We start from the raw sequence: 12967 nt of genomic DNA, 5'->3' as shown, positions 1-12967 counted from the left end.
GATTATTATGTGTTAATTCCTATTTATCACTTTGAATCCTGCAATGACAGTTGTCTTCTAATATTACTGGGTGATGTAGAACACATAACATTCACTTTCATCATCCAGTGACACATGCATCCGTACAAGAAAGCTATCACCAGACATTTCAATGTTTTAGACTGAGTGAGTATTGAGCTTCAGTTTTCGTGTCTACAAATTGAATAATGTTGTTATGTTTCACAGTAAGTAGGTTACATATTGTACACAAGTAACCAACAGTTGGAATCAACCAGATGTTTCTGCACTCTGTGAAATTTTCTGTTTTGCATAACTGAATTTTTCGCGAGTCATATTGAATCAGTGGAATTTCACAGAGTTGGAACTGTTTAAAAATCCATTGAACATGAGCTTGACCTGCCATATTTAGTTCCACTGACCTTAACAGAGTTCATGGATGCCATCAGTCAGTGATCAATCTTGCTTTCTGTCTGATTGTGATGTTTTCAGTTCAGAACTGATCAGGCTTGACAAGCCACATCTTTATTCTGATGTTATATTAATGAAGAAAAGCTTTCCTGGTAAAAGTTTAATGTGTGATGGATAGGCAGATTAACGCAGATACCGAAACAGGTCATTTGAATAAGTGAAATATACCAGATAATTCAAGGTAAAAATTGGAGATTACCAGATAAAGTGAAAGATTTGCTGTCGTCATTTCATTGGTAAAACAACTCATGAACATGGAAATTCCTTTGAGAGTAACAACCAGGTCATGACCACGGACAAATGCAAGTTAAGTCCACATGATAAACAGTCATGCATAAATGCAGTTAATATTCGGTCTGAAAATAAGACGTCTTGATGTCCAAATGTGCCTGTGCATTCACAATTTGAATTGATATGCTCCTTACAAAATTTCCTTGATAGTATTTAAACTAGTTCATCTGTCAAGAACAGTCTTCCTATCCTACTCCTGTATGTACCTTATGATATATTATCATGAGCAGACCCAGCATGTTAATTCATTGCATCCATTTGTGAAACTGGCACCTGGCAGTTCTGTTGGAAAGTGTGACAAGCGTGAGTTTTCCCCAAAGTGCTCAAAGACAGGAAAATGTAAGAAAAAAGTTAGTTTCTGTATCGTATCTCTGTTTTATGCAACCTGTTCATTGATTAATATTGCAGGTGGTGATAATTTCCGGATCTTGATTTGTGTGTACTTTCTGTCTTCTTATCAATTCACTCAGAGAAGATCTCATCAAGATACCCTGTACTTTTCTCTTCTGAATCTACAATGCGCAACTAAATAAAAGTCCTGGAAATTTTGTTTATGACTCCGTGTTGATCCCTGCTTAATGGCATGGAAGTGGTGATAATGTATGCTTTGTGTGATTGTGTCTATATCTGTTGCTGTGGAGGCATGTTTTGCAGGTCTTTTATGATGGAATGAATGGATAATGGATACAAGTGATAGTTATCCTGAGGGCATGTGCAGATGTTGTGTCTTCTTTTTGTTGTTCCTTGTTCTGTGTCATTGTGTCTTGGAATGTCTTTGAATGTACTCTTGTAAGGACATCAATTCCATCTTTAAGAAACCTCCAGAAAATGTATTCAGCTGAAAAATTTAATGCCAACATGAAAATATGAATAAAGTGCGCTTCAATATTATCCATGTGTTTTCTGAAGTCACACGTCATTGGAGCCTTATTCCCAATGCTATGTAGGGCTTCTTCGTTGTAAATGAACTAATTCTTTTAATCGAGCCATCAATTAAAATTGCAATTCTTGCATGGAATGCATGATTTTAAATGCATGAAGATGGCCATAAGGTATATGAACTTTTTATTCTTTCTCGTGAATCAAAGTAGAACATCCTTGTCAAGTTGATGTCAGAGTTACAGAATTTGGATCTTCATAGCATTGGGAATATTAACTCCTCAAGGCATATTGAACAGATCTCATTGGCCTCCAGACATGTCTGACCAACGTTGAAAGACAACCTCACTGAGATTAAGATCTCAAATGAGACTTCTGTTTTTCCTTAACCAAAGAAATCTTTCCCCCCAATTTGGCACCTAAGTTTGTCTCGCTGATTGCCTTTCCCATGTATCAGCTATTAGTCATTTGTAGAAGACCAAAATTTCTAGTTCCTGGATCAGGTCTTTGAAAATCGTACGCTGACATTCTAACATGTTTGAATTTTTCACTCACCAATTGTCTGGGGATACGTGTGCCTGATTACTTTTTCCATTTGCGTCTCTTGTAGAATGGAGACATCGCGAGTGATTTGCCTGATATCCATGGCTCCAGAAATGGGAAGTATCCATGGGGAGGTATTGCCAATGGAGGGTAAGTGGTTTGGAGTTCATAGGTTGGAACAACTTTCCCAGTACCTCAGATACTGGTGACAAAGTGAACCATCACACATAGTATGAACAGTCACCTTTTGGAATATGGCTTTTCAATAAATGTCAATTAGTGGTAAGTTTTCAAAACATGAATCACGAACAAGCAACATTGTGAAAGGTAATTAAACCTACTTTCTTTAAGTATTCTGTGATTGTAGGCGTTCAGCCTTTCAAAATTTAGTTTACTCTCACTCCCTAAAATTACTACGTATTATTCTTAAAAAATTTTAATAATTGAGAAATGAAAAGTAGTTTGTGAAAAAGCCAGTGACCGACTTTGTGGTGGTATTCTTGTAGATTCCTGGAGACTTAATTTGTGTAATTACAGTGTTGTTATACTGCCCTCAGTGTCAGAGCACAGAGTTGGCATTATCTCAATCCAGTGAACAACATCTAATCATATGATTTTGCTGTATCAATGATTCTGATGGATTTTTCTAGATTTATATAGCACAGTTTCATGTTACACAATAAATTTCTTTCTAACTGACATCGCAAAGCCATAACACCTTTGTCTCCAAAATGATTGAATATTAAAATCCACTCAATTTTTTTCAGACAAATAATAGTTTTTCAGTGTACCTTATCTTCAGAATTTTGTCCAGAATTTTGGTTGATTTAGTCAGCAGTGACACAAAACAAGCTGCTGTTATCATTTTTATCACTTTGATGTTTTTGTAGAAGAAAAACTTTGGTATAGGTATAGTTTAAAAAACCCTGACATTTGCATTGTTGTCAGTTTATATTAATGATGTGGAACAGTTTTTTCACTTCATTTTAGCGAGTCGTAAAGAGTGTTTGACTCAATCACAACCATACAATTAACCATACACTGTCTATGCACTCTCAGATAGATTTCAAATCCTAATGTGTCTCTGTTTTTCTAAACTTCAATTACATAATTCTGGCACATCAATGACCAATGCTCACCTCTGCAACCCACCATTATCTACCACTATTTTCACAGACTACATTTGAAAGCCATTGATCTATCTTTAAAGTTCTTCCTGCCTGAATCCATGTCAGTCATGCCACTCTTTAACTCTTGACCTATCAACCTCCATCAAGAACGTGACCTGCACTTTAACCTTTGACCCTACCCCTTCACCTTTCTTCCAATACAGAGTACTCTCTCACAACTGTCACAGTTTATGTCAACTTTGGCACAAACCTTAGGGCACAGACTCCTTTCATTATTTACACACCATGCATTCTGATGTACAGTAGGTCATTCTAGATTCACTGCCAACAGCACAGACTCCTCTGATCATCCTACCTCAATCCTTCAGGTAGAAATTAATTTGTTTTGCTAAACCTATTCGAAGACAAGTGAGGCTGATTGTGAGATGTTTCAAGAAAAAATAACTCAATGAGCTGTACGTTCCATGTGATGTTTCAGTACGTTGAATAACAGAGCTATTTATAGGCTCTCAGGTATCTCCGTTGGTATTTTAGTCCAATAATGTCTTACGTACTATTGTCACTGCTCTGTTGCTTTTGTCATTCAGAAACTATTGTCAGTCTTTCTCATTGACACAGTGTCATTAGAGTCTGGTATGTTCATCATCCTTGTTCAGAGAATTCAAGCCCAGCACCTGATAAAGCTCAAGTTGATCGAGAAATTTACAAGCCCATTTCAAAACTTATTCAACGTGTTTTCTTTCTTTGTTTTTTCCTGACAGACCACGCCATGAGACCTTCTACAGTGACATAGATTCCATGCCACAGATCCGGCCACGGAAGAAATCAATACCTCTGGTTAGCGAACTGGTAACTTTTTTGTTAACACTTACTAACACAGGTTGAACCATCGCATGCTGTGCAGTTTTTTGGCTTTTACTAACACAACTAACTGGTAATTACAAACTTGGTCGATGTGTCTAGGAGAAAAATTCTCTCGAACTTTCTTCATTGTAAATTCTCAACGTCTCTCATGTTTCTAAAGAAAGGATATGGAGTGTTCCATGTTGTCATAGCACTGTGAGTCAAACTTTAAAAAGTGTTAAAGGAAAACAAAACACAAGAAAATTGTAACCAGAAATGTAGCTTGTAATAGACCTGTACACTTGTTACAGGTTGAACTAGCTCGTGAGTGACCTTTAACCTTTGAGAACACTAAAAGCTTTTTGCAGTCTTCTTATTAGCAATCAACGTATGGTCTCTTTCTATAATTTTTTATTAAATACAAAGCAAATTCAATATTGACAGTAATGATGTGTAAATGTCAGACAAAGTTCATCAGAAAATCAATATTCTTTTAACTCTAACTGGACCTAGTACTGTCACATGGTCAACACTTACTGAAACAATTAAACATCTCCATAGTTTAATAAATGTCAACTTTCAATGTTCAGAATAGTTTATTTTCAACTTTTGTGTAGTTCTAAAACATTTTGATATCTTTTGTATATTTTTTTTCTGCATTTAAGTAATTTATACATCTTTTTTGCGTAGATATAATTAAAAGTTGAGTTAAATTCTCATTTTTATGTTTTAAGCAGTTTTAATAGCATATCTAGGATAATTTAGCTGCCATTCAATGCATGGGTTGGAATTCTTTGCTTGCTTTGCTTATGTAACTTGTCTTTAGCCTATGTAGTTATCACATGACATCCGCATGACTAAGTTTTAGCCAATCACAATGCAGTTCTCTCATTTTTTCATCTGATCATCTGCCTGCACCCTATCCTTCTATGTCTTGATGTCTCTGAATGGTTCTCTCCTTTGCAAATAAGTATTCACATCTCAATTTCTTCCCATGCCTGCCAAACATGCAAATAACAGGAAGTGGGCTTAAGGAGTTTATGGGTAAGACTCCTCCTAACACAGTCACATGATCATCACATGACACTCACGTCTGCCTTATGACACCAAACATTACACTTCATTGGTGGATCTTCAGTGGATCAAGACCACTTTCTGCATTTTGACCATCCTTGTCTGACTGTCAGTACTCTGTGTAGGGGTGATATTGCAAATGCTTTTTAAACATGTTTGAAAGGTGCTTCTCATTGTAATTGTAAAGTACTTTTTGTACTTTTTGGGCAAACTTGAACTTTTGCTGTCATATACATTTTTGTTGTCTTTGTAGATATATATATATTATATATTTCTATATATTTTTTTGTTTAAAGTAGAATGGAAGGTTTTTATCCGTTAAATAAAGCAGATTTTTTTTTATTGTGAATAATTGTTCTTGCATGAAATTTAGGTTATGAAAAGTAGTTTTGTTGATTTTTGGTGTATTGACAAAGATCACAATAAATACCCATTAGTGGGTATCCAGTGTGATGACGATGTTAGGAAAATTAACACCCAGAAGATCGTTTTTAAAATTAATGGAATAAATTATTTCATCTTGATAAAGTGTCATTACCAAAGGTTTTGTTTTATTCTCTCTAAAAAGTGTTTATTGCCATATTGTGTAGGTAGCAAAGAATTTATTATTTTTGAATAAATGTAAGATTAGTCATTGTAGTGGTGAACTTTCATTATTTCTTCTTTTTTGTTCAGTCCTTAGCGGCCATGAAGAGACAGGCTGGTTTAAGTTCAGCCATAGTAACCAGACAGTCATTGAATGATGAAGAGTTGGTGAGTGTTCAGCCAAGAGATCTGTATGTTTATTCAGGGATGCTTCAGCCCCATTACGATTATTGATTATTTTTTAGCCCGTGTTACAAGCCATTCAAGGTCACTTTAGAAGGGAGAGTGATTTCAACCAAATTAATGTCACTTTGTACTGACATGAAGAGTAGGTATTAAGTTTCCCAAGCTAATTGATACTCACTAGACATAGCTACAAATGGAAAATCAGGGATAAGGAATCGCGTGATATATAACCCGTTGCATTGGTTTCACCTTTCAGAAAATGCATGTGTACAAGAAGACGCTGCAGGCGTTAATCTATCCCATATCAAGCACCACACCACACAAATTTGAGGTCTGGACCGCAACGACGCCGACATACTGCTATGAGTGTGAAGGTCTACTCTGGGGAATTGCCAGGCAGGGTGTCAGGTGCTCTGAGTGCGGTGTCAAGTGCCATGAAAAGTGCAAAGACTTATTAAATGCTGATTGTTTACAACGTGAGTATTGCTTTAAAAGTGTCTCTGTTCTCTCAGCTATCTCTTGATACAAATTAAGCGTTTCTTGGAGATATTGCTATCTGTCACATCTTTAGTGCGGTTAAGCATGACGCATGACACCAGGGTGTTAACACCAGCACTTTTCCCAATGTGATTTTGCCAGCTGCAAGTAACATTGCAAAGTTCAAGGGTTTTTGTCAAAGATTGCTTTGTACAATTGTACCATGAAGATTGAACAGTAACAGTTGTGTGGAAATATGTCGGCAGTGACAATGATATCGTGACAGCATCTTCAACCTATTCTCCAACGCTCAATAGAATTACACTGGTAGAATTACAACTCATGATCTGTCAGGTTCGTCATGTCCCCATCTGCAAATTCAGGAAAAAGCAGTATCGTTAAGCCAAAACGTGCAAGTATTTTCACCAGCTTGGTATGGTGTGTTAAGTCAGTAAAAATCATGTTTACAGTACCAGTGTTTTCAGGGCCCTTGAAATGTTCAAAGTTTTGTGAAAATGCAACATACATGTATGCGACGATTACACCTCATCAGTTATAACCAACTTGACCTGATGCTAAGTACCTGTAAACTTCGCAGGATAGGGGTTAAAGAATCGTAATTGAAACAAAACTTTTTTGCGGGTTATGTAGCTATAACTAGAACTTTTCGATTTACTTTCAAGTACTTTTGCAAACTACCATTTCTCAAAATCATGTCAAAAGGTGCAGTGTTCAGTTTGTCAGCCAGTATGCACGTAAATGTCCAATACCTGAACTTCAGTTCATTTCTTGACATTCAATTTCAGTCTGTACGCTATGCATTGCTATGCATTGCATTTGCAAGTTGTACTATGGGGAAGAGGATAAGGAATTTTAAAGTGATTTGTCCCATGTAACAAAAAGATATTATCAAAAGTTACAGCTGTTGTCCCTCTAATGGACTGGTCTTGTTTATTTGAACTCAGTTTACATACAACAGAACAGAGATGGGTGTTGTAAATGCCCTGATATTGTGTGGAGGTTGTATAAAGCCACTGTGTGATATGTGTACTGGAAAACATTACACTTTAAAGAGAAGAAAGTGTTCATAATCTACTTGCTAGAGTTTAGTTGTCTTGTCTCCTTTATCCATCTTCCCATTTTCCCATAGATTATTTATATTCCATTGACTGTCGGTTCATTCTTGATTGGTATATATTATGGGATAGGCAGTACACTCTCTTTTGATGTTATGAGTTGTGAAATGAGTTTTAGCTCGTCTTTTCCTCACACATACAAAGGATGAATAAGTAAACTGAGGTTTTTGAACATTTTCTCAACAAAATTTACTATTGAGCATATTAATGTTGGTAAAGAACACAAGGAGTTTGGTTGCCTATACTCTATATGTGTGTTGGTACTGTATTGTCTTCCCAGTATCAAATTGTTTTCTTTGTGAGCTAGCCTGGGGATTTTAAATCATTTTAACAAGTTTAAGCTAACTGAAGGAAATTTGGTATCACAATCACCATGTACATCCACATGGTGGTTGTTTTGCATTGTACTTTTTTCACTAGTCTGTTGAAATTTCAAAATTATACCATTTATGTAAGCCTTGAATTTCAGTCTCTATGGTGACAAATCTGATGTCACTATAGGTTTTCTTTTCCCTGAAGACCACCCACTGTGCATTAATGCGTCTTTGTTCTCTTTGCTATCATGTCTTGCCATGAAAAAGTATTCCTTCAACCTTTCTTTCCAGAGTATTAGCTTTGGAAACATTTAGACAACTTTCCACCTTATCAAGTTATCAACATTATCAAATATGTATTAAAATAAGTTTATCTCATGTTTATGGTTGAGTACATCCTTTTTAAACGCGATTAAGGTTTTGCATGATTTACTAATCTCTCATCTTAACTGTTTTGAATTAATACAATTTTCTTGTCTAAAAGTTGGGCCATATGTGTATGAGACTTACTTTTATTGTTCAAGTAGCATTATCTCTTTGTAACATCTTTTACACACCTCGTTTTGTTATCAACAGTTCCGTTTTGACCCTGAAATTATCGGCAGATCACACAAAATAAAGGAAAAAAGGATGTTTCAGGATGCAACCCTTGATATTCAATGTCTCCATACATCTGTACTCTAAAGGTGTGTTGTCCTACTGATTGATACTTTTCCGAGAAGTCCACAACAAGCGCCTGCACATTATGCCATGCAATATGCTCACTGGATTCTAAATGTGATTATACTCCTTAAGTTGAGGTTACAAAGGTGTCTGTGATGAATGTTTAATATTTGTAACTTACAATGCAACGGCCATTGCAATACAGACTTCTCTGAGAATATCATTTGTCACAAGTTAGTTTTCTATCAATTTCACAAAAAGTGACATAAAACCGCCTGGTTTAATATATACCATTTGTTGAATTAAATAATGTTGAAAGATGCTACAAAGGGACATTGCTACTTCATAAGTAAAGACACGTACCAATGCAAGTGTTTCATTGTGGCTATATATGATATGCAATTAAGGGATATTGAGTTCACTTGAGTTTTTTTTCATTAAACTGTCTACATGGGTGACCATTATCAGTGTATTGATACAGTATGTTGAAATATAATATGGTAAAATATTGTGAAGACTACTGTCCAGTATTCAAATACACAATAGAATAACAAGATTATCAGAACAGTTATGAAGTCAACTTTTGGCCAAAGAATATGTACAGTGCAATTTATCTACATGGTCATCTTTATTACTTTTGTAACATTTCTTTTGAAAGACAAGTTAAATTTTAAATATGGACTTCAAAATTCTTCATTAGTTTTTTTTTCAATTAAAAGGGTGGAAGAAGTATATAAAAATGTAATTGGTATAAGAATTTTTAAAACTTGTCATATTTAATTTCTGATGACCCATGGTTGTTTAATAGGAAAAACTACATATAAGCTGTTTATACTATATACAAATAATGGTATGGAAGCTTTCAAATTTTAATCTTTGGAGCATGTACATGCGTGACTTTAGCAAGGCTGAATTCATTTTACTTTTAAGATCACACAAATTAGAATAGCATATGAAATATTTTTGTGAAATACTTGTGTCGAAAAAAAAAGTTTTCCAAATGAGCAGATGCATATGCTATCAGTGATAGTGCCCAACATAGTGACTATCTTAATCACGGAATACTAAACATAGAAAAAATCCATTTCATTTTTTCTTTCACATCGCAGTTTCCATGAGTAAAACAAACAGTAAGTTAAGAGATGTGGACATTACTGCTTGCTTCTTGCCATACATGTACTATAGCTAAATAAAAATAAAAATGGTTTCCTGGTGATAGGGTTAGATTTTGCATGCCCACTACTTTCTATGACAGCTTTACATCTTTTTTAAAAAGTTCTGTAAGGTTTTAGTCTTTAAGGAAAGTCTACTACTCTGTAGCTAGCAGCAACTTGGTGAACTTCCAAGAATGTTGAATACCTTGTTGATCTTGTGGACCATGGGAATTTTAAAAGTTTCTGTCAAATTTTCAGATACATGGCTATACTTCTAAGTATTCATAAGATTATGATTATACATACACCAAACAGCATGATTTTTTTGCAGTGTTATTTTGGCATTTTTATTTGATATATATGTGGAATACATACTGCCAAAGCATTTGATTTTAAAATCTTTACACCTTAAAACTGACAAAAACTTTGATAAATTCTATGGTCTACTGCGATCCACATTATAACAAAGGCATAAGAAATATGCATGTGTGACCAATACCTGTTGACTGCTGTAGATGTATAATAATATGCCAGAAATGATCGTCCCCAAATGTACGAATGATATCAAAGGCAAAGATATATATCTTTCAATAGATTCCCCTGACTGTCTTGCTATGGCATGTATGTGTCTGACATATCACCGTTCATTTCTCTGATGCTGTTGATTTGCATAGCATGGCATTAGTTTATATTCCTTGAGTTGTAGAATGTTTTCATCTCGCTCTTTTGTTTTCCCAACCCGCCAATTACATGCGATGGAGAGTCTAGCTCCTGGACTGACAACATCGCCAACTTCTTCCGAGAGTTGCAGAGTCATTTTCGGTCGCTGACTGATGCTGCAGCAAGTTCCGAAAACCAGCCAACTGGTAATGATAATTCCGCAGCCCCAATTCATGCCTCATCAATTATGCCTCATTTAAGAAAAAAACATCTCCCTGTCACATTGTCACACTTTGTATTGCACCTCTTTTTCTTTTCTTTTCGCAATTGTTTTCAGATCAACTCCAAAAAGCACAGCCACTACAGGTGTTTTCCTGCGTTAAAGGCTTTGGTAATGAGCATCGCCTTCATCTCATCTCATATTTAATTTAAGTACAATTACTGTACATTTCATTCTGTAATGGATGTATTGTGGGTGACCAAGATGAGTGCTTTCTGTCAGTGCTTACAGATATTAGAAAATTCTGCTAGTTCAACCAAAGACAATAATGGTTGTAATTTACGGTAGATCATCAATATCAAATGATCTATGTGTTGTCATATCATACATATTGATGTGAAAGTTCAATGCTTTCACAGCCATTTCAGAGTAAGAGTCCAAGGGTACTTATGAAAAATACAGTGAGACCATACATTGAACTCTATTTTGATATCAGTTCATAAATATAGCCATGTGTTTTCATGTTGACAAACCAAGAAAGTGAATATGTTTATTTTCTTTCTTCTTTGTGCCACAGAGGCTCTGAATTTTTTCCTATTTAAATTAAATGTATACGGCCCAAGAGCGGCCAAGTGAATTGTAGTGGACACAAACTCTTGGACAGAAACTAAAGGGGTTTTCCTTAGGGGACGTCTAGTGAAACCTCCATCCTTATATCTTAACATCCTTATATGCCTCCCTAGGTTACTGGTGATTATAGAACAAAGTCTATGCTAGTGCATCAGTCTTCCTCCTTGCGATAAGAGTCAGATGTGTCACTGTTAAGATAGGTTGCCATTCACTGCGTACCATGCTCTGCATTGACATCAGATAAAACTAAACGACAGGAACAGTATATATATAGCAATCATTCATTTATACATTTACATGATTGTCAATTTTTTCACAGAATTATACCATGCACATTCTGCTTGTGGTGCACAGTCCAAATTTACATGTCTATGAAGTTATTGCTGCTCATATTAAATTCAAATTTAGAACTTTGTAGTTGACCAACCGAGCACGCAAAAGCATGGTTATTGTGGAAAGGGAAAATTGAAAGACCAGTTGACAAGGCCATGCAGAAAAGTCATAACATGATACATTGTCATCAAATATCAATGATGTTAATTGTAACTTTGTATCACAGAGAACAAAATGACTGCAAATAAATTTGCATATATGCAAATAAATTTGCATATCATTGTATGGATTTATCACTTACCTTTGTATGGATTTATCACTTACCTCATTTGTATATTTTATACATGTGCAGTACACTTCAATACGGTTCAAATTTTTTTAGATATGACTTTCACATGATACACACCTCTTGCTTTTGCTGTTATCTCCTTTTATATTATTTCTGAAATCATTATTGATAACTCAAAACGTAGACCTGTTATCGTGGTAAAAATTACTTCTTTGAAAAAAGTTTTTTAAAGTTTTGTCGACTGTCAATATAATATAATTTTCCCCGACTTTTGTCCCTTTGATATTTGAAATGAAGTCACTTTCTTTTGGCCAAGGCTAGCTGCTATGTTAATTATATCCCATTTTAACTGGTTACTTGTTTGTGATGTACGTATGTTCATGTTTGTACGTCATAGGCATTGCAGAAGCCATGCAGTCCTTAAGTGACAGCCTCCATGGTCTTTGAGGCTGGCAAGAGAGCATTTTTGCAGCACATGAAACGCAGTCTGCACATGAAACATTTACCTTTCATTGTAGGGGATATTTTCATGATGTTCACACTCATACAGACCAGAAAAAATCAGTTTCGAGGTACTGGGATGTTTTCTTTTCAGCCTGGAATTCCCAGCCATTCTGAAGATGTCAAGATAAGGGTTCCTTTAATTTGAGAAACTGTATTGTGTGTGCAGTCTTCAAATACTGGTTCATCTAAAACATCAAAACAATGTCTTTTATTCTAGTTGATGGTCATGTCACAAACAAAGATAAACCAATGTGGTGGACAAACACAGTGAACCGTTGATGTGATTTCTTCATCACAACTTGACATCTGCTTTTCCTGTAGCTATCTGATCTCTCTCTGCACATCGATTCACAAGATGTTTTTCCTCATAGCTGATGTGTTGTACCATACTTTGCCTTGATACAGGCGCTGCTGAGAAGAGCTCTAAGCATGGGGCAGAAGACAAGACTCAGAATATCATCATGGCCATGAAAGACAGAATGAAGATCAGAGAGAGAAATAAACCTGAAATATTTGAGCTGATCAGGTGAGTGTAAACACTTTTACCCGATCATGGTGAGTGTAGACAGTTTTACCAGATCATGGTGA

At 35.5% G+C, this 12967-nt stretch overlaps 1 protein-coding gene across 13 annotated transcripts in view; it reads left to right on the top strand.

The window, feature by feature from the left end:
* LOC139122014 (protein unc-13 homolog B-like) overlaps positions 1 to 12967 on the top strand; it is a 212686-nt gene that overhangs the window by 164380 nt on the left and 35339 nt on the right. For 4 of the 13 annotated variants that reach the window (XM_070687371.1, XM_070687369.1, XM_070687372.1 and 1 more), the window contains 5 exons: positions 2249 to 2331; positions 4073 to 4160; positions 5904 to 5981; positions 6256 to 6475; positions 12785 to 12905. In XM_070687371.1, the coding sequence (XP_070543472.1) occupies positions 2249 to 2331; positions 4073 to 4160; positions 5904 to 5981; positions 6256 to 6475; positions 12785 to 12905 (590 nt within the window). Of the gene's footprint in view, positions 1 to 2248; positions 2332 to 4072; positions 4161 to 5174; positions 5199 to 5903; positions 5982 to 6255; positions 6476 to 9698; positions 9721 to 10496; positions 10610 to 10740; positions 10795 to 12784; positions 12906 to 12967 lie in introns of all 13 variants that reach the window. The other 9 variants (XM_070687370.1, XM_070687367.1, XM_070687363.1 and 6 more) reach the window with 6 other exon arrangements.

This window comes from Ptychodera flava, chromosome 21 (genome assembly GCF_041260155.1).
Source record: "Ptychodera flava strain L36383 chromosome 21, AS_Pfla_20210202, whole genome shotgun sequence".
Lineage (NCBI taxonomy): Eukaryota > Metazoa > Hemichordata > Enteropneusta > Ptychoderidae > Ptychodera > Ptychodera flava.
Note: the sequence above shows the minus strand (reverse complement) of the source record. Positions and strands in the feature narration are given on the sequence as shown.